At 55.8% G+C, this 21,548-nt stretch overlaps 1 protein-coding gene across 15 annotated transcripts in view; it reads right to left on the bottom strand.

Annotated features, from left to right (window-relative positions):
• Positions 1–21,548, bottom strand: part of TRPM2 (transient receptor potential cation channel subfamily M member 2) — a 50,819-nt gene that overhangs the window by 23,655 nt on the left and 5,616 nt on the right. For 12 of the 15 annotated variants that reach the window (XR_009451768.1, XR_009451767.1, XR_009451765.1 and 9 more), the window contains 10 exons: positions 15,557–15,725; positions 13,978–14,158; positions 13,369–13,535; positions 12,301–12,481; positions 10,720–10,781; positions 9,507–9,707; positions 5,883–5,985; positions 2,934–3,055; positions 2,320–2,673; positions 166–303 (listed from right to left, as the gene is read on the bottom strand). Coding sequence is in view for 12 of the 15 variants with exons in the window: in XM_059686613.1 (XP_059542596.1) it covers positions 166–303; positions 2,320–2,673; positions 2,934–3,055; positions 5,883–5,985; positions 9,507–9,707; positions 10,720–10,781; positions 12,301–12,481; positions 13,369–13,535; positions 13,978–14,158; positions 15,557–15,725 (1,678 nt within the window). In the remaining 3 variants the exon portion in view is untranslated. Of the gene's footprint in view, positions 1–165; positions 304–1,016; positions 1,568–2,319; positions 2,674–2,933; positions 3,056–5,882; positions 5,986–9,506; positions 9,708–10,719; positions 10,782–12,300; positions 12,482–13,368; positions 13,536–13,977; positions 14,159–15,556; positions 15,726–21,548 lie in introns of those variants that run through there. The other 3 variants (XM_059686617.1, XM_059686619.1, XM_059686621.1) reach the window with 3 other exon arrangements.

Below are 21,548 nucleotides of genomic sequence, written 5' to 3'. Positions count from 1 at the left end.
TCTGTTCTCAACACTGGACACCCCGAGTCCCTCCAGGTGTTGTGACGCCCACTGCCCTCCCTCCACGGCTCTGGCCACCCCACCTGCTGTCAGTGCTGGGCTCGCCGGCCAGGCTCCCTGCTGGAGCCCTGTCACTGGCCCACTCACAGCCACATGTCTGGTTACCTGAGCCCAAATGATTTCTGCCAGCTCCCGGCGGTTCTGGACGATGGCCCAAATGAGAAGATCACGGACCGGGTCCATGGTGAAGGCGACCTGGCCTGATGAGCGTTTGTAGAGGGACCGGAGGCTCACTCCCTGCACCTGTGAGCAGTGGACAGTCAGAGGCCCTGCCGGGGTCCCCCGAGCATCAGGCTCCCCAGGGGTGAAGGCCCTGCGCACGGCCCACATCTTCTCAACCTCTGTCCCCGGGGGACGAGCCCTGCGACCTGCGTTTTCAACAGCACCCTGAACACGGGGTTATAAGCCTATCACTCTGGACACATGTAGAAACATCCAGAAAGTGGGATACCAGTGGCTCCTGCACCAACATTTGCAGATCCTGTTACACTCCAGGCAGCTCAGGGTTCCTCAGTCCTACCTGACCCCATCCAAGCCCCTTCCTATGAAGAAAAATTCTACCACAGGGTCTGTTGCCAGAGCCATGGCTATGAGCTCCTCAGGGGCCCGCACCGTGTCTTGTAACAGAGAAAGCAAGGAGGAAAGGCTGCTGAACAGACGCTGAGGGTCTGTGAGAACAGGAAGGCACCTGGGCTGCAGACACACTCAGGCCACGTAGGGACACAGGCTCCCTGCTGGTCAGACAGCCTGGAAACAATTCCCAGAGATAGAGCTCACTTCGTCCATCTCACACACAAAGCGGCACTTTCTGTAAGTGGTTTTGGAAGTTTCCCAAATGCCCATCTTTATTAAAAAAAAAAAAAAATCAGTTTATCTTCTTAAATTACAGACATGGTCAAGTGTGAGCTTCCATTTTGGACTTTCTAAAGCACCTTCCCACGGGGTAGCTTAAATACCCTGGAATCACGAAGAGCAGAACCGCAAACACGTAAATCTCGGCCACAGTCACGTCTTTCTCGGGGGCCAGGCACAGCTTGACTGGGACAACGAACAGATGCGAAAACCTAAAAGAAGTGGGTCATTTTCTAGCAGGAAAAATAAAACCAATCTGATCTTAGACAGATTGCAGGACCACCACCAATGCCACAAAGAAATCATCAGGATAGAAAATGAAGAGCTTCTACCCAAAAAAGGCCCCGGGCCCCGACAGGCTCCAGGGGAGTCTGCTGAGCTTGTAAGAAGCAGTGAATTCCGGCCACATAAACTGCTCCAGAGCAGAGAAAGAAGGAAGGCTGCCAGCGGATTCTACAAGACGAACACGGAACTGGTACCAGAACCTGACAAAGACAGCCCCCAAAATAAAAGCACAATCAAAGCCTTAAACATTCTGATGCAAAAACCCTGGACATATTGGCAGCAGAATCCAGTGTCATATTAAACACATCTTACGCTGCCATCAAGGTGAGAGTCAAAACAGCAATAAAAACATTTCACTATCAGAAAATCTATTAAAATAGTCCCTGAAGGTCAAAGAGCAGTTCAAGTTCTCAAAGGGAAACTGACAAAACGGCACTGAGTCTTCGCTTGTAAAATCTCAGTAACAGGAGACCAATACTCCCTGAGATACACAGCGCCGTGCTAACACAGATGAGGATGAGACTAGCAACACCCGCTCCTGGCGGTGCTGGGCACCTCACACAGACACGGTGGAATATCCTGACCTGCCTGTGAGCCCACCCGGAAAGCCAATTACCGCCGGTGAGCAGGACTGGGGGTCCAGGGCCCAGTGGGGATCATTTTCCTTACATAACCTTGTGTATCATTCAAAATTTTCAGAAAGACTGTATTTGGAGACAGGGTCTCTAAGGAGGTGGTTGGGGTTAAATGAGGTCATATGGGTGGGGCCCTGACCCAACAGGATTAGAGTCTTTATAAGAAGAGGATGCAGCACAGAGCGCTCTCTCCTGATGGGCACAAGCAGAAGAAAAGCCGTCTGCAACCAGGAAGGAAGGCCTTACTTAAACCAGCCCACTGGCACCATGGTCTTGGGCTTCCAGCCTGCAGAGCTGTGGGAGAACACACTTTTGCTGTGTAAGCCCCAGTCTGCTGTACTTTGTTATGGCAGCTGAGCAGAGGAAGGCAGGGAGTGTATTTCTTTTCTAATAAAAATATAACCTATTTTTTTAGAAAGCGCGAAGGACACAGCAGTGGCCCAGCATGCAGGCCACGCCGAGCGGGGGCCACGTTACCAGCACGCACGTTGAGCTTGATGTGGGGCACGGGCAGCAAGAGCCGTGGCCGGTCGCTGGAGCGGGGCCGGGGGTACAGCAGCTGCGTGGAGTCGCCCAGGAGCTCCCGCAGCACCTGCGCCACGTGGTGCATCTGCACGGCGGGCAGGGCGGGCGCGCAGGCCACGCGCTCCGGCTCCTCGGCCAGCACCTTCTGCAGCTTGCAGTGGAACAGGCAGGAGGGGTCCAGGTTCTTGTACAGGTAGAGCAGGGTGTCCCACGTGACAAACTCCTTCAGCCGCAGCCCGTTCTCCAGGAAGAGCTTCACAAACTCGGGCTTGTTGGAGATGAGGGCGGCCGTCATCATGGGGTGCAGCTCTGAAGGCTGAGAGAGAGTGCCATGGGGTGGGGGGGCCTGCATCTGGACACTGCCCTCCCCCCACCCCCCGTAATCCTGGCTTCAACTCCCTTGGACAGGATGACTGTGGTCTCCAATTTGGGGAGGAGAAACTTGGCTGGGCCACCCTCCACCAAGGGAAGGGCCGGATCTAGACAGAGGCCATCCTGCTCCGGTGGCATGATTCCTGTGCGCCCAGCGACACCCCCTCCCCTCGCCACCCCCAGGGCAGCCCCGAGAGGCCATACCTTCCACTGCCGCTCATCTGTGAAGATCTCGCTCCGGGCAATGTCCACGCGGTTCCACGCCACGGCCAGCTTCAGCTGGTGGTCCCAGTTCTCGTGGCCAAAGTGGTCATGGCTCCGAGAGGCTGCAGGTGAGAAACCCAGCACCCCAGGCTTCAAGCTGCACCTCAAAGCCTCTGCCCATCAGCACCCTGCCCTCTAACAAAGCCAGAGAGGAGGGCTGGGCACCAGCCTCAGCGCTCAGTGATTTTAACTCAACAAGTACAGGACTCCTTTGCAAAGTCCTCCCCCAACACACACACCTTTAGAAAAGCTTTTCCTTCCACTGTTCAAATTAGGGATTTGGGTTTTGGTCGCCGTTCTGGCTCCCCCCAGCTCCCCTGCCCAGCCCACCTCCTGGTCAAGCCCTAAGTTGAAAGAACACACAGTCTCCAGTCTCCAAAAGGTGTGCACTTCCACGTTCACACTAACATGTCACCGCCACACTCCTTTTCAATCTTGACTACAAAACCACCACCTCACCCAGGTCAGTACAAGTATTTTGCCCAAGCAGTTTATGTTCTCTCTTTCGGGTTTAACATTTTAAATAAAACATGGGCTGTTGTTTGGGGAAGGAAAAAAAAAGAACTCTGACCCTTACCTCACACCACACACAAAGTTAACTCGGGAGGATCATAGACTTAAGCATAAGAGCTGTGCCCTCAGAGCTGCCATGATGAACAGAAGGAAGTATTTGCAACAGTGGGATGGGCGCAGATTTCTCAGGGTGCAAAGAACATGAACATGAAAGGAACAAGTTGGTAAATTAAAATGCCTTAAAACTTAAGCCTTCTGCTCTTCAAAGACACCCTGAAGGAAATATAAAAGCCAACCAGGAGCCGAGAGAAAATATCCCAGCACCTGTATCAGACAAAGGATTGGTGTTAGGATATATCAAGGCTCTTACAACACAAAAATGAAAAGACCAACAACCAAGTGAACATGGACAAGTGATCTGAGAGACAGTCCACCAAGATGCTATCCACATGGCCCACAAGCCCAGGGAAAGACGCTCACACCGTTAGTCATCAGGGGACCACTGGGAGAGGCCACCTCCCACCCACCAGGTGGCTGCAGCCTAGGGCTGACAATAGATGCCACACGTTGGCAAGGCTGCACAGAGGTAAACTGTACCGTTTTTGGAAAAGGTTTGACAGTTTCTTATAAAGTTAAACATACACTCACCCTAAAGAACCCGTCATTCCACTCCTAGACGTGGATCAGAGAAATGAAAACAAATGAGCGTGTTCATAACAGCCCCAGACTGGAGGCAGCCACAATGCCCAACAACAGATGAATGGGCGAGAGGATACCGCTCCTGACAGAATAACATCAGCAGCAAAAAGGAGCTGAGTTCTGACACCTGTGACAACGTGGAGCTACGCCAACATCATCTCGCTAAAGCTTCTCACCGAGGTTAACGGAATTCTATAGTGCGCAAATCTCAAACGTATAGCTCGATGGCTTTTTACTGCTATCGACACCTGCGTGGCCACCACCACGATCAAGACGGAAACATTCCAATGCCCTGGGGCTCGCACGCGCCCCTCCCACTCAGCACCTGCACAGAGGGGACCACGACCACAGCGCTAGCTTTGCTGGCTCTGAGCACCGTCACAGGCTGCCGGGACTTGGTGCCCCACGCCCCTGGGGTCCATCTTTTTTCCCTTTTTTATTGATTTCAGAGAGGAAGGGAGAGGGAGAGAGAGAAACATCAATGATGAGAGAGCATCACTGATCCGCTGCCTCCTGCACGCCTCCTACTGGGGATTGAGCCTGAAACCCAGGCACGTGCCCTGACCAGACTCAAACCCGAAACCCTTCAGTCTGAGGCCGGGACTGTCTAGCCACTGAGCAAAACCAGCCAGGGCCCTGGGTCCATCTTGAGCCACGAGTAGGGTCCTTCCTCTCCCAGCCGGTCACCGATGGGCAGACTCAGTGTCCCCCCCCTTTGTCTTGGCCTTTGAAGGCCACAGCAGCCTGGGATGTCCCCAGGGATGAGCTGCCTGGTGTCCCTCTCTTGGACCTTTGGTCCCGCAGGAGGAGGAGGCAGGGAACAGACAGACGCGATGCTTCCGCGCCCCGTCTGTGCTGGGACACCCTCAGACCCGCCTCCACCAGACAGACAGGCGGTGAGTCGCGCCTCCTTATTCCAGCCCCACCCGTTGGTCTGCTGCCGCCAGGACGGAGCAGCTCTGGTTCTGCTGGACCCGCTCTCCCCGGTTCTTCTCTGTCCCAGCAAGAATCTTTCTGAACAAAGGCCTTTACACCGAAGTCTCCAGTCTAAGGTTAACCATCTCGTTGGTTAGGTGAGGTTTTATGGGCGACATTCAGGCCTTCGGTCACAGAGGGGCAGGGAGTGGATGGACGTCCAGGAAAGAGGTCACGTTTGACACTGTCTCATGGGAGCTTCTGCGTCAGCCACGTGGAGCCAGAGGACAGGAAGGACAGGGAGGTACTCACTTCCCCAGCAGAGGGAGAAGAGGCAAGAGGGAAGTGTGGGCCTGGGAAGAGCGGCCAGAGGGCAGAGGCCGGGCCAAGGAGAGTCAGGACTCATGCCCAGAGCTCTGTCGGTCATGAGGACCCCCTGCGTGCTGACTCTGCTGTGGGGGGCAGGGAGCTCAAGCATGGAACCAAGTGTGGGGAGTCAGGAGTGGGAATTCCAAGGTTCTTTCTTTTTACCCTGAGGTTTTACGAGAAACCAGGATGACCACAAAGGGATAAATTAGTGTGAACCACGCTCAGATTTTAGTTTAAAAGACAAGTTGAGAAAGACGCCTGCACCCCCACGTCGGCAATGGGCACCCATCCGCCAGCTGCCCTCCGACCAGTGTGTCCAACCCACCAGAACTCAGGGCCTGAACACCCTTGTTCTAGCTTCTCCCCGTGGCCCCTCCCGTGCCGGCCCCTCACCTTTCAGCAAGGCCTGCAGGATGGCCACGTCCACGTCCTGCTGACCATCCTTGCCTTCCCGGAAGATGGTCAGCAGCTGCCGCCTCCGGACAATGTCTTGGATCTGCAACAAGCATTCCCCAAGTGAGGTCCCAGTGATGAGCGGGCCTCCTGCCTCCTGGGGCACCCAGAGAATGGAGGCCTGGACTCAGAGCCAGAGCCCTGGGCATGAGTCCTGCCTGCCTGTGTGGCCAGGACCACCACCTGGACTCCCCACGCCCTGGACAGTGAAGATGAAGAAGCTTAAGGACCAAATACGTGATCTTTGCGAGTGGCCTGTGGTGTAGAAAACACAGACACAGTGTAAAGAGTGTCCACGCTGCCCATGAGGTGGTGTTGCTTAACTTACGACTTCTCCCCTTGGTCCTCCCACCTGGGCCCTGCTGTTCCTCACTCTACCTACCTACCTACCTACCTATATACCTATCTATCCATCCATCCATCCATCCATCCATCCAATTATTCACCTACCTATCCATCTATGAATCCACCTATCTATCTGCCCACCCTACCTGTCTACCTATCTACCAATCTATATGTTTATTAACCTACCCACCCAATCTATGTATCCATCTGTTTATCTATTCAGCCCATTCTCAGAACCCACTGTTAGATTCAGTTCTGAGAACTGGCTGAACTGATAGATAGATAGATAGATAGATAGATAGATAGATAGATAGATACCAGACATATACCTATCATCTATCTATCACCTGTCTGTCTATGACATCATTTCCTGCCTGCTACCAGTTGCTGCTCCCTGTAACCCCTTCACCCTGAGGCCAGAGTTCACACTCCATGGGTCCTTCATGGCCCCCAAAGCTTCAGACACTACCCCCAGGCCCTCAGGCCGACCATACCCGGCCTCCCTCCTTCCCCTTCCTCGTCCAGCCTGTTGCTCATGCTTCCGGGCCGGCCACTCCCCACCTAGAAGGCACCCTCGAACACCCCACCTCCACCCCTAAAGCCCCAACCTTCCCCATCCCGCAGGGTGCAGCTCTCATGGCAATTCCAAAATAACCCCTGGCCTCCCAGTCAAAGTGCCTCCTGAACTTAACCGCCTTCAGTTCACATCACAGCTACCATTTTGGCGTGCGCATGTGGAGACGAAAACGAAGCCCTTTGCAGAAAGGCTTTACACACGGTCATTCGGTGCCGGCTGAGCCCCGGATGAGAGCCCGTGGCTGGTGTCCACGTGCACCAGGGGCAGCGTCGGGGGGAAGGCCACCCGCTCACCCTGCCGCCCGCCACAGGGTAGACCCAGCCCCGGGATTTGCTGAATGAAATCACTGGTTTTTGTTTGTTTTGTTGTTTTTAATCCTTATCTGAGGATATTTTTCCATTGATTTTTAGAAAGAGTGGAAGGGAGGGGAAGAGACAGAGAGAGAGAGAAACATCGATGTGAGACACATTGATTGGCTGCCTCCCACACGCCCTCCTGACCAGGACCAGCGATCGAGCCTGCAATTGAGGCATGTGCCCTTGACCGGAATCGAACCCGTGACCCTTCAGTCTGCGGGCCGATGCTCTAACCACTGAGCAAACCGGCAGCTCTGAATTACTATTCCTGACCATGAAGCTGGGGGTCCCCTCCTTCGAACCAGAGTAACGATGAGGGGCCACCCCTGGATGGCTGAGACTGCATTACATGAGTGCCATTTTCAGGGCCTGACTCACAAGGAAGAGTGGAAAAAAACAGGCACCTCTGGACCACAGTGGGTGAGATTCAGTTCTGAGAACTGCCTGAATAATTTATAAACTAGCCGAGGAAAGGCCCTGGGCCTGCCCGCCATTCCCCATGGCTCCGTGGGGAACCGAGCGGACGCTCACAGCCGACTTCAGTCTTCACAAACCGACCTGCCCACCGGCAAACAGGCTCCAGAGCATCCACATCCAACAAGGTCACCCTGAGGCCAAGGAAGCACCGACAAGAACAGGGCCCTGTGCCACCACAAACCCGAAGCAGGGCCCTGCTCCCATCCACGGAGAGCTGGCTGCCTTGGCCTCCGCCCCCGCCGGGGCCCAGACCGCCAGCACCCGCCCCCCACCCCATGGCTCCCGAGGGGGGCGTCCTCCTCCGACGTGCCCCTGTGGTCTCTGGCTGGTGGGCATGACCGCCCATGTGGCCTGAAATTAGACATAGTGAGGGCTATGCTGCTCCACAGACTTGCCCTGGAAAGTATACATCAGGCACTTAAGACTGAATTTCCAGGAATTCTTGCAGCCTGGCCCATCGTTCATGGAGTTGGATAAAGGATATAGACCCGATGACTTTGCAGCCCCACCTTGCTGTCGGGGAAACGGGGATCAGAGAGGTACTGAGTGCCCTCGCTGAGAACCCTGCCAGGAGACAGGGACCATGTGAGCTCAGGATGGCTGACCCCCGACCCCGAGGCAGCAGTCAGCATGCCCAGAGGAACCAGCGTGCAGGGCGCTCTCCCTGAGCTCACCCCGCTGGCCACGGGGTTCATGGGATGCTGAGGGCTGAGCCAGCCACACTCCCTCACACTCTTGGAGGCTGGGGTCATGGCTGTGGGCTTGTTGGGGCCCCCTGAGATCTGGATTGGGAAGATGGCTGCCTCTGAGTCCACTCCAAGTGACCCAGGGCTCCCAGCTGAGCCAGACAGCCTCTAAGTATTGGAGGACTCCTGCCCTACAGTCTAGAGTAGGGGTCCTCAAACTTTTTAAACAGGGGGCCAGTTCGCTGTCCCTCAGACCGTTGGAGGGCCGGACTATAGTTTAAAAAAAACTATGAACAAATTCCTATGCACACTGCACATATCTTATTTTGAAGTAAAAAAAACAAAACGGCAACAAATACGATATTTGTATTTGCATGTGGCCCGCGGGCCGTAGTTTGAGGACCCCTGGTCTACCCACTCCATCTGTCTATAAGGGGTCCTTGAAGCTTCTCGCCCATCTGTAGCTCCCTCCCAGGCCTTCAAGTCTCCCCCACACTCTGGAGTGTGCCCTGGAATACTCCCTAAACTTGAAGGTCCCCAGGCGAGGCCCAGGCCCACTGGTGCCGCTGAGGAAGCATGGAGGTGCCTCCCAGATCACCTCATGGGGTGGGAGCCATGGTGGTCCCATCTAGACACGCTCTGCCTGCCTCCCTGTCCGATCAACCCCGGAGCGCCTCCATGAACAACCGAGAGGCGCTGAGCTCCCCGGGCTCGGGGCTGGGCAGGACCGGGCAGCACCCCGGCTGCCCTCATCTCGGCTCCCCACCCCTCCGCCCCCCTCCTGGCCAAGCACCAGCATCCTGGCCTCCCACCCAGGAGCTCCTCTTCCCGGAACAGCTGTGCTCCCGACCTGCAGTGTGCAGGCTGGGCACGAAGTCCTGCGGGTGACAGGTTCCAGGCACGCCCTCTCGGGAACAGCGTGCTTCCTCAGCTGAAGGCCGCCCGCCTGCCCCGGCCCTCTGTCTGCCCAGCGCAAAGCCCCCACCCTCTGCAGATCACTCCCGTGCCCACCCAGGCCCCTGGGGCCCTGTTTCTGGGTCCCTCGTGCCCTGGTCCTGTGTACCAGGCCACCGGCACCTGGGAGCCAGCAGCTCCTGGTGACCACCGTGCCCGCCCGCCTCACCTTCTTGGTCCACTCCACGATCGTGCCCTCGGTGAAGGTCTCGAACATCTCTTGGAAGAACACGGCCAGCTTCTGCTGAATCAGAGCGATGGTGATCTCGGAGATGGGCAGGCCGGCCACCTGCGCGATGACGTCAGCCACGCGGCCCGAGCCCTCCACCACCACGCACGGGGTGCCGTGGGTGATGGCGTTGTAGATGGTCTGCAAGTCAGGGGCCGACCGTGAGCGGGACCTGATCCCTCGCTACTCTCACACTTTCTGAAAAGGAGAAATCTCTGACAGCATTTAACGCCAGAGCTCAGGGCTTCAGTGAAACTCACTGAAAATACTGGTCAGTGCAGCAGCAGCCACTGCTCAGAGGGAAGAGGCGGCCAAGCCTGAGAAGCTGGGGAGTGCACAGCGGACACACCATCTCCTCCAGACCTGCCACTCAACAGCGCCAGAGCAAGAGCACACCAGGGCATCTCCAGAGAGAGGGTGCCGCCTGGGCCAGAGATCCCCTCCCTCACTGAGGCCCAGGGCGAGACCAGGACGACGAGGGGGGGCCCCCAGGGGCCCAGTGTGATCGCAGCTTCAGGAAGGGCCCCTCAACCAGCGGCAGGATGCCTGCCGAGGAACAGAAACTGCGCCATGAGCGGGAAAACCACGAGGAGGAGCCAGGAATGGAGGGAGTGGGGACCAGATGTGTCCCCATCTCCCCGGGAAACCCCAGAGTTTCATTTTCACCTCCTGGGATTACTGAACATTTAACGACATTTTCTATGCTCCTGCCCCACACTGGCAGGCTGGGGTGTCATATCCATTCCTGCACCGAGATACCACGAACGAGGTGAGCCACACACTGTGGAGTGGGTTCAGAGTAAAGGCCCGTGGGCAGCATGTTAACACCACTGAGGAACCTCCGTTACCTTCAGCTGCCACACCCATGGCTGCCCGGTCCTGGAAGCAGGGGACCGTCACCCCCATTCTTGCTGCAGTCCCCTCTGGAGCCCCTCTTACTGACCCACCGCCCAGGGCCAAAGCCAGTGCCCCGTCCCCCGTCACCTGGAGAGGGCCCGCCGCATGGGGACTGCCCTTTCTCCATCTCCTGGGGCAGCTCCTCACCCTCTCCTGCCAGGGACCCAATAGAACGCTGGTAACAGCGCTGGGTCAGCTGTCCCACCTGCAGCAGGACTTGACCCCCGGGGCCCCTCACCACCTGGCCAGTACTTACGTGCAGCGTGCCAGGTCCTCCCTCCAGCACCACACAGACGATGGGGATCTTGATGGCCACGCCTGGGACGAAGCACAGAGCCCAGGGAGGGAACGTGGGTCTCCGCTCCACCTGGGCGCTTCCCCACCCCCTGCAGCTCCAGGCTAATTGCGAGGAAGTGTCACAGGGCTATGCAGCTTTCAAAGGCTGACACTCTAGCCCTGGCTGGTTTGGCTCGGTGGTTAGAGTGTCGGCCTGTGGACTGAAGGGTCTCGGGTTTGATTCTGGTCAAGGGCACATGCCTCAGTTACAGGCTCAATCCCCCAGGAGGCAACCAATTGATGTATCTCTCTCACATCGTTGTTTCTCTCTCTCTGTCTCTCCCTCTCCCACTCTCTTAAAAATCAATAGAAAAATATCCTTGGGTGAGAATTAACAAAAAAATAAAACAAAAAAAGGCTGACGCTGTGGAGTCACACGTCGTCTGCTTGTTCTACGTAAGGGAGCAAATTCAAGAGCCGCGTGATGGCTCCGCCACAGGACCTCCCTGCTTTTCTCTGCAGCCCCTTCATGGCGCCTCAAGTCTGGGCAGGCCTTGGGACACCTCGAGCAGGTGGGCATGACGCACCGTGTGGCCCGGGAGCACAGCATCCGAACCACAGGGACCAAACCTCAGTCCTCTCCCCAGACGCTCGCCCCACCATGAGCCTTTCACCAGCCTGCAGCCAGGGGTCCTGTTAGAAATGGCTTTCCCCAGCGGCAAACCTGCTCTCGAAGAGCTGCCAGTCACACTGTCCCCACACACTCTAGCCTGACACTCCCACCTGGGTCTCTCAGTCAAAGCAGGGGGCCCAAAGGGTCGCCCCGACCAGCAAGTCAGTGTCACCTGGGAGCCTAGAAGCAGCTCCTGCCCACCTAGACCTGAGTCACAGACCAGGGGCGGGCCCGTGGGTGATTGACAAGCCTTCCAGGGGACTCTGCTGTGCAGCCACACAGACCAGGGGCGGGCCCGTGGGTGATTGACAAGCCTTCCAGGGGACTCTGCTGTGCAGACACACAGACAGGGGCGGGCCCGGAGGTGACTGACAAGCCTTCCAGGGGACTGTGATGTGCAGCAAAGCTTGAGAACCTCTGCTCTCAAGGTGCCTGATGAAGCCTGGGACAGAGCTAGAGCCTCCGTTATCCCAGGTCCTGCCCGCACCCCTCCTCACAGCACGTGTGAAACCCTGTCTCTGACCCCCATTGTCCGAGAAGCCATCCCATCCCACCCACAGGGGAAAAGATGCCAGGGTCCCCCAGGCACACTTTCTTACTTCTGACCTCAGGTCGAGCTTGTAAAGTGACCGCAGAATGGTCTCTGACCTGAGAGTGAGCAGAAGAGCCGGGGCCTGCCCTGACTTCCTGCCCCTGGTTACGCGGGGCACGAGGAGATGACCTCCCGGACTAAGTGTAAAGACATCCAGGTGTGTTCGGACTGTGCCCTAAGCGCCCCGCCCCGCCTGTGGGACGTCCTGGTCGCCGCCAGCTGTGCCCCGTCACTGTGACCAGCCTGCTCCCCTCTCCACCGCGGCGCCCCTGGAGTGCGCCGCCTCACCTCCTCACCTCCTCTCTCCTTTGTCTGCTCCGAAATGAACTTCTCCAGCTTGGACCTCAGGGGGATCTCGACCCCATAGCGGCCGTGGGTCCCATCGTCCACCAGGATGAAGTGGGAGTGGTTGCTGTCCAGGCAGGTCAGGTGGCCCTGCCCTTCCTCGTCCATGATGTACTCGGCAGGGAAGCCGCCCTGGGGAGGCCAGGGAAGAGTCAGACACGTAGACGGGAAGTTCTGTATCGAGAATGCTAGAAGTGGGGGCTGGGGGGCAGGTAATAACCCCGAGAGACTTCAGGCCCTAACCCCCGCCCCCCCACACCCCGAACCTGTGAACAGGACCTTATTTGGAAAAAGTCTTTGCAGGTGTGACCAAGTTACGGATCTTAATGTGGGAAGATTATTCTAGACTGTCCAGCTGGGTCCTAAATGCCACCAGAACCATCTTCAGCCTGTGACCACAGAGGCAGAGGCTGGAGTGATGGGGCCCCAAGCCAAGGAAACCCGTCAGCCACCAGGAGCTGGGAGAGGCAGGAATGGGTCCTCCCTACAGCTTAGGAGGAAGCCAGCATCTTGATTTGGGCCAAGAGATGCTGATCTCAGAGTTCTGGTCTCCAGGCTGGGGGGAGGGAGGGCCATTTCTGTGGCTTTAAGCCACAACGTTGATAATCACTAATGATGGCAAGCCCGGGTCACGAGCACAGAGCCCTGCTGTCCACAGACAGTGGCAGGTGCTCACCACCGTGTGATCTGGGCCATGCCACTTCCTCCTGCTCCATCCGGTTCACATCGGACAGCCGTTCAGGTGGCCGGTGGTGGCAAGTTAGGGACCTTTTATGAACCTATCCTGGAATCTTACGGCAGGAAACCAGAGTCCAACCAACTTGGCTACTTGTCCCGGGTCACCAGGGTCTGTGACGTGGGGGACTTGAGCCCGTGTCTCCTTTATTCCTGCCCAGCCTCTTCCCTCCATGGTGCATTTATGCCAGTGCCCAGATGATGGCCTGTCCACGGCAGCACCCCTAAGCTCCCAGCAGCACCCCCTCTGAGCCTGCCCTCCCCGGGAGGGGCCGTGCGCTCACCAGGGGGTGGACCAGGCCCTCGCGGTTGTGCACGGTGCCCCACGTGGCAATGCCAATGGTGACGACTTCTCCTTCGCTGCAGCTGCTGCTCAGGCTGAAGTCGCGCACGGCCTCGCCCACCTGCTTCATCACGCCAGTGTGGGACCCCCCGGTGATGATCCAGGCCCCTGGGAAGGAGTGGAGGGCAGGCAGGCCCCTGGGTCCCGGTGTGCACCCGGCCATGCATACACCTGACACCTGGGACCTGTGCTCCTGACACCCTTGCCCCGTCTCTGCAGGGCTTCCAAACCCATTCTCGGGTGTCAGTTCAAAGAGATACATTGACAGAGAAGCGCTTCACCGACACCTCATGGTTAACACAGCCTCCTCCGGCCTCCTCTCCATGCCCAGCAGGGCACCACCATCGGGGAGCTGCGGGGAGCCACGTCTGCCCCACTGAGCAAGCCCAGGGCTGCAGCAGGGGGTGAAGGAAGGTGCTTCAGGCAGGTGAGGTTGGGTGAATCTGAACAGACACTTCTCCACCCGCCAGGTCTGGCCTGCTGTCCCCGCCCACCTGTGGTCTGGCCTGCTGTCCCGCCCACCTGTGGTCTGGCCTGCTGTCCCGCCCACCTGTGGTCTGGGCCACCTTGACCAGGCCTCTGCGGAAGACGCTCTTCAGCCGGGGCTTCATGTTGAAGTCCTTGGCCCCGCCCGTGACCGAGATGAGCAGGTTGGGGACATCCAGGCCCCAGTGCTGCGTCATGAGCTGGTAGGTCACACTGGAGGGAGTGTCCTGGGAGAGGCGGACGTACTGCAGGGGAGTCAGGAGACAGCAGAGGAGCCCCCGGGTCAGCAGGCACCACCCAAGGCCCCAGAAACCCCACACCAGCCATGTCCAAGAGCCCCTGCCCGGTGTGGGGGCCGCACACCTGGGTCTGGGTCCAACGAGTACAAGGGGCCGTGCCCAGGCAGGACTCGACTATAGAGAGAAGAGCGAGGCCACGGCCGGAGGGGAGGCCAGCCGGAGTGACAGGAGCCTGCGGCGCCAGCTGTCACCCTCACCCCCCCTCCCGGCCCAGCTCCCCAGCTGGGGGCCACAGCACCCTCTCCTCTCACTCCTCCTCGGCCCAAGGCCCTGGGTCCCCATCCCAATGTCGCTGTAGAGCCACAGCTACCGTTGACTCCTCTTAGGTGGCACTGGAGTGTCATCCCTTCTCCTCATCCAGTGCCACCTCCCTCACGGCAGCACCCTGTCCCGGGTCCCCATATCTGGCTGTCATGTGAGGTCAGCCGTCCTCAGACTCGTGTCCAGACACCTCGCTCTTGCTCTGAGCGCGCCCCCCAATTCCATGTTGCCGAAGACCCCCCGCCCTGGCTCCTCAGGGATTCCTCCTCCTGTCGGGGTAGAGGCCGCCAGCCTGCAATCTCCTGGGAGCAGCTCCACGGGACAGGGGCTTGGGGCGCACCCCACATGGCGGTGCTGATGCAGCTCTGGGGTGGAGGAAGCTGGGGCCAGTGTGACACCACCCCCAGGACTCTCCTGGCTCCACCTCCCTGGCCATGTGGGCAGGGTCTTGGCAGCTCGGAGGAGCTGAGGGGAAAGGTGTCACCCTGCTGGTATGAGGCTCAGGGGTTCCAGAAACCCGACTCAGAACCCAGTGGCTGCACCAGACCCCACAGGGCAGTGGTGCCAGGAGCTGTGGCAGAAGCCTCCAGAAGGCTGGTGGAAACACAGGTGAGTGGGCTCCCAGTTCTGCAGGTCTGGGGTGCGGCCAAGGCCTTGCTTAGTGATGCTGCTGGTCCAGGGACCACCCTGAGGTCCGAGGTTCCACTGGGATCCCGCCCCACCCTGCTCGGCCTCCTGGTGAAGCTCTCACCTCTGCTACCAGCCTCCCCAGGTCCCGTCCCACCTCCTCACCCAGTGCCTGTGCCAGGTGCTCCCCTGCCCTCCCAGGCCTGATGCCTCCAGGCCTCCCAGCCACTCCCCCGGCTGCAGCCCCGCCTGCTGTGCAGTGACCGAGGACACTGAGAGCAGGTGTCCCCTGCTCACCCTGCGAAGCCCCCAGGCACCCCGTCCTTACACCGGGAGGGTGCAGTGCCCCCAGGGTTCCAGCCAGCCTCCCACTCCCACCCCAGGCGTCTGGCCCCTGTGGGTCACCGGTGGCAGGCTCTGGTCTACAGGAAGAGCAACGGGGCGATGGAAACCAACCTTTCCCACCTTCTGGCTCAGGCCTGTGAAGACGATGTCACCGAAGGCATCCGTCGGCATCTCCTGGACGTGCTTTTTGGGGTCCCACTCGTTGCCCTGGAAGGCCTGGGGCCTGATGGCCTCCTCCAAGTGCTGCTCGCGGGTGTAGCCGCACTCACACACCACCTTCCTGCAGAGACGCCACGGTCAGCACGGGCCCTGAGGTGCCCCTGCTCCCCGCTGAGGGTGTCAGAGGGAGCCCAGGACTCACCCGCACCCACAGCCAGAGGCCGCAGCCATGGCCACAGTGTCCGTGCTGGCCACGTGGGGCAGTAAGGAGGCACCCCTGCCCCACCCAGCCAATTACACCTTGCTCCACGACAAGTCTACAAATTTTCTACATTCCTTCTCTCTGATTGTTAACAAATGACCTAAAGGACTAGACACAGATGAGACCAAAAGAAAGAGTCTAAAACCTGAGCCGGATGATACAGGGAGAGACTGCTGGACCAGGAGACACAAGACAGATGTCTTGACACTTGCTAAGCGTGTGATCTTATCAGTGGTCGGCAAACTCATTAGTCACCAGAGCCAAATATCAACAGTACAACGATTGAAATTTCTTTTGAGAGCCAAATTTTTTAAACTTAAACTATATAGGTAGGTACATTGTTATTGACTTAATTAGGGTACTCCTAAGGCTTAGGAAGAGCCACACTCAAGGGGCCAAAGAGCCGCCTGTGGCTTGCGAGCCACAGTTTGCCGACCACGGTCTTAGGTGCTTTGAATGTCAGGCATTCCATCATTAAATGGGAAAAATAATACATTCCTTGATACCAACCCTGCAAAATTTGTGGAGGTCCAATGAGGTTGTAGGTGGGCAATCATTTATGAAGTTATTTTATTAATGCAAATTAACTAACCAGGCAGAGAACCAAGGGTGGTTCAGAGACGCACAAGTGTGCTGTCCCCCAGCTGTCCTTTCACTGCTCGTGAAGTGGGCCCCTTGGCACCCGTGTTTCTGTGGGGGGTCGTGGGGCTGTGAGCACAGGCCCATCTGACCCTCCCCTCCAACCCCTCCGGCAGACGCAAGGCACTTTCAGACTCGCAGGGACCTTTGGGAACACCTCGTGTGGCCTCCTCAACGTATGGGCCAAGGCAGGGAAGAGAGGGGCCGGGATGAGGACCTGAGCTCCCATACCCTGGCCCAAGGCTGCCCCAGATTTCCTTATGTTTCTAACAGTCAGCCTGTGGCAAGCTGCCTCCTTTCCCTCCTCTGACCATTGCCCTCTGACGAGATAAGAGCTTCAATCTACGTGGCGTTTCCAAGCCTGACACAGTGCAGGAAACCACACGGAAACCGCCGACCCAGAAATTGGTCAGAATGGCTCCCAGCGCTTGGCCTAGATGGGCATAAACGGGAACATCTCTGCTAGCAGCCGTGGGAGGCACACCTTCCCCGCATCGGGGGCGCTGCCTGCAGTCTGACGGAGCTGCTACAGGCAGACACACACACACACACACACACACACATACACACACACACACACACACACACCCTCTCAGGCAACACCTGGACCAACAGGCCACTCCACCTGTGATCTCCCTATAGCAGCTCCTTGCATCGAACCCCATATTAATAAAGGGGCTTCTGGAAGTTTTCAGAACCAAACGCATACTGAGCGCTACTTCTTCGAAGTGGACAGAAGCACCACAGGAGCAGAAAGCCCCATTTCTGCCACAAATCCAACCTGTCTCCCCCCGCCCAGCCCTCACCAACCCCTGTCAATATGTCTCCACTGGTTCAGAGTCCAGAGGAAAGAAGGTTCCAGGGTTCCATCGGTGGCACCCCTGAACCCTACAAACTAGAAACCAGATTACAGTCTTCAAAACGTTTCTGAAACCCATGATTCCTATACGGGAAGCCTTCCTGTGTATCACACGTTCCCTCCCAGGCTATTTTTATAAACCTATTTTAAAATAACTAAGACTGGAGAACTCAACGCAAAGCCTGCAGTCTGTTGTCAGAATGTGTGGTAAACCTGAAACTCCGACCATGCACCAAGTATATTCAAGGGCACCAGCCACAAGCTGTCAGCTGGAGCTTGGTGGCAACTTTCCCTAACTCGGGGTCTGCCCTAGGACCCCCTGGGAGAAATGAGGCTCTTATCTGAGGAGGAGGAGCCAAGCCAGGGTGTAAACCCCCACACAGCCATGGGGCACTTTTAGTGAGAACACCCTGGGCATATCACAGCATCCCAGAAACCAGTGATCATTCACATCTGATTCCGAGTCATAATCCTCCTCTATCTTCTCCACCCAGGACACGCCTCCTCCCATATCATTCAGCAAATGTGAGCTGGATGCTATTTGTCCATCATGGGGAGTAAGAAGTGACCTTGCCTTGGTCAGAGGTCAGGACTCAGAGAAGACAACTACACAGAGTGTGGTGGGAGGAAGAGGTTACTCCCTGGGGAGTGGTACAGGAGGGCTCCATGGCAGAGGCGGCATCAGGCCCTGAAGGATAGATAGGAGTTCTTCAGGTGACAAGAAGTAAGAAAGAGTGCGGCCCACTTGTGGCACAGCACAGCCTACGGTGTCTGGAAGGGAAACGCAACCTAGAATCTATGCTCTGTTCGTCCTCAAGGAATACCACCAGAGAAGGGTTTCTGGGTCATATGGTGGCTTTACTGTTTCCCAAGTGGCTGTACCATTTTACATTCCCACCAGCAACGGATGAGGGTTCCGTTTCTCCTCGTTCTCACTAACACTTGCCGTGTTGAGAACAGCCTTGCTCACAGGTGTGTTTTGATTTGCATTTCCCTGATGTTTAGTGACGTGAAGCGCCTTTTCATCTATCTATTGGCCACGTGTATGTCTTCTTTGGAAAAGTGTCTGTTCAGATCCTCTGCCCATTTTTAAATAAGATTGTTTGTTTTATATGGTTTGTGGCATGAGCTCTTTATGTATTTTGGATATCAGCTCCTTATCAGAGGTGTGGTTTGCAAATATCTTCTCCCATGCGGTGGTTGCCTTTCTGTCTGTTGATGGCGCCTTTCGCTGTGCAGAAGCTTTTTCGTTTGACTGGTCTGTTCGTTTGTTTTTTCTTTTACTTCCCTTGCCTTTGGGGTCAAGTTCACAAAAAACCCTCTGAAACCATACGCTTGGTGCCCATGTTTCATATAGACAATGGAACAGTACTCAGCCATAAAAAAGATAAAATTCTGCCATGTGCCACAGCATGGATGAGGCTTGCGAGTATTGTGCTAAGTGAAGTAAGTCAGATGGGAAACGAGAGAACCAACCAGTGGAGAGAACCAAGATGGCGGCATAGGTTAACACCAGAGTTTGCTGCTTTGAACAACTACTTCAAAAGTGAAACCAAAAAACGGAAGGGACATCACCCAGAACCACAGGAACGCTGGCTGAGTGGAAGTCCTACAACTAGGAGGAAAGAGAAACCGCACACGGACACTCAGAGGAGGCGCAGTGCTGAAGTCAAATTCTGAGGTGCGGAGTGCGCGGAGCGGGCTGGTGGCTGAGGGCGCGGTTGGCGTTTTCAATCGGGAGGGAGTCGAGGACTCTGAGCTCCAGATCCGGGCAAGTCTTTAGGGACCCAGACTCAAACGGGAGAAGCAGGACTGTCTGGCTTCGGTCAGAGCAAGTGCAGCTTTCTCTCCGAGCTTTGCAGCAGGTGCTGGGACTCAGGCAGAGCCCCTGGGGACAGAACTGAGAGCCGCCATAACTGCTCTCTCCGGCCCACCCTGTTGATCCTGTGCGACCCGCCCTGTCCAAGCCCTGCACTGAGGCATTTGCTGGATAGCCTCAGGCAAAGGCTAGATTAGCACCTCCCTAGAGGACAGAAGTTCTCTCACTGCTGACACAGCTGATTCTCATAGCCACTTGGCCTGGAGGTCAAACCCTCCCTGGTATTAGCTACAACAATCAAGGTTTAACTATAAGACTGCGAACAAAGACCACTAGGGGGTGCACCAAGGAAGCATAACAAAATGCGGAGACAAAGAAACAGGACAAAATTGTCAATGGAAGATATAGAGTTCAGAACCACACTTTTAAGGTCTCTCAAGAACTGTTTAGAAGCTGCCGATAAACTTAATGAGATCTACACGAAAACTAATAAGACCCTCGATCTTATATTGGGGAACCAACTAGAAATTAAGCATACACGGACTGAAATAACGAATATTATACAGACGCCCGACAGCAGACCAGAGGAGCGCATGAATCAAGTCAATGATTTGAAATGCGAGGAAGCAAAAAACATCCAACCGGAAAAGCAAAATGAAAAAAGAATCCAAAAATGCGAGGATAGTGTAAGGAGCCTCTGGGACAGCTTCAAGCGTACCAACATCAGAATTATAGGGGTGCCAGAAGATGAGAGAGACCAAGATATTGAAAACCTATTTGAAGAAATAATGACAGAAAACTTCCCCCACCTGGTGAAAGAAATGGACTTACAGGTCCAAGAAGCGCGGAGAACCCCAAACAAAAGGAATCCAAAGAGGACCACACCAAGACACATCATAATTAAAATGCCAAGAGCAAAAGATAAAGAGAGAATCTTAAAAACAGCAAGAGAAAGAAACTCAGTTACCTACAAGGGAATACCCATACGACTGTCAGCTGATTTCTCAACAGAAACTTTGCAGGCCAGAAGGGAGTGGCAAGAAATATTCAAAGCGATGAATACCAAGAACCTACAACCAAGATTACTTTATCCAGCAAAGCTATCATTCAGAATTGAAGGTCAGATAAAGAGCTTCACAGATAAGGAAAAGCTAAAGGAGTTCATCACCACCAAACCAGGATTATATGAAATGCTGAAAGGTATCCTTTAAGAAGAGGAAGAGGAAGAAAAAGGTAAAGATACAAATTATGAACAACAAATATGCATCTATCAAAAGTGAATCTAAGAATCAAGTGAATAAATAATCTGATGAACAGAATGAACTGTTGATTATAATAGAATCAGGGACATAGAAAGGGAATGGACTGACTATTCTTGGGGGGGAAAGGGGTGTGGGAGATGTGGGAAGAGACTGGACAAAAATCGTGCACCTATGGATGAGGACAGTGGGTGGGGAGTGAGGGCGGAGGGTGGGGCGGGAACTGGGAGGAGGGGAGTTATGGGGGGAAAAAAGAGGAACAAATGTAATAATCTGAACAATAAAGATTTAATTAAAAAAAATAAATAAAAATAAAATTTAAAAAAAATTAAAAAAAAAAAAAAAAAAAGATGGGAAACGACAAGAACCATGTGGTTTCACTCACACACGGGATATAAAACAGAAAGCAACAGAGGAGCAAACAAAGCAAAACAAACTCACAGACACTGACAACAGTATGGCGGTTCCTAGAGGGGAGGTTGAGGAGGGTAAAGGGGGTCAAATACACATTGACAGGGGACATTAGATTTTGGGTGGTGAGCACACCGGAGAGTACAGAGATGTCAAATTATAAAGTTGCATAATACCTGAAATGTATACAGCGTTACTAACCCACGTTATCCCAACAAATTTAATAAAACAAGGGCTGCCACTCCAGGGCTCCCGGGAACAGGAATGCGTGGGCTCCCTCCCCAGATGCCCTCAGGTTTACACAACTCAGGGGCACCCTGCTGGGGAGCCCTCAGCCAGGAGAGCAACTTCCGGCAGCTCCGAGGCCAAGTGGCCACAGTGGGGCCCACGGAAGCGGCCTTGGTGGCCTTACCCATCCCCACTCTCAGAAGTCTGAGCTGTGGAGGTTGCCCGAGGCCCCTCCCGGTCCCCGAGCCCCATGACCCTATTCCAGAGGGGACATGAGCTCTTCTCGAGGTGGGCAACGTGGAGCCCTGACCACAGTGGGTCCAAGCACCTATGATCGCAGAGTGACCACGATCTGACCCTGAACAAGCTCCCTAAAATCTCTGCACCTCAACTGCCAAGCAGGGTGGGGCGAGCCTCCTTCCCCACGGCAAGTTGCTGGGGTAGATGGGAGGCTCCCAGCACCCCGG

The sequence above is a fragment of the Myotis daubentonii genome, chromosome 3 (assembly GCF_963259705.1).
Source record: "Myotis daubentonii chromosome 3, mMyoDau2.1, whole genome shotgun sequence".
Lineage (NCBI taxonomy): Eukaryota > Metazoa > Chordata > Mammalia > Chiroptera > Vespertilionidae > Myotis > Myotis daubentonii.
This window is presented reverse-complemented; position numbering and strand designations above follow the sequence as displayed.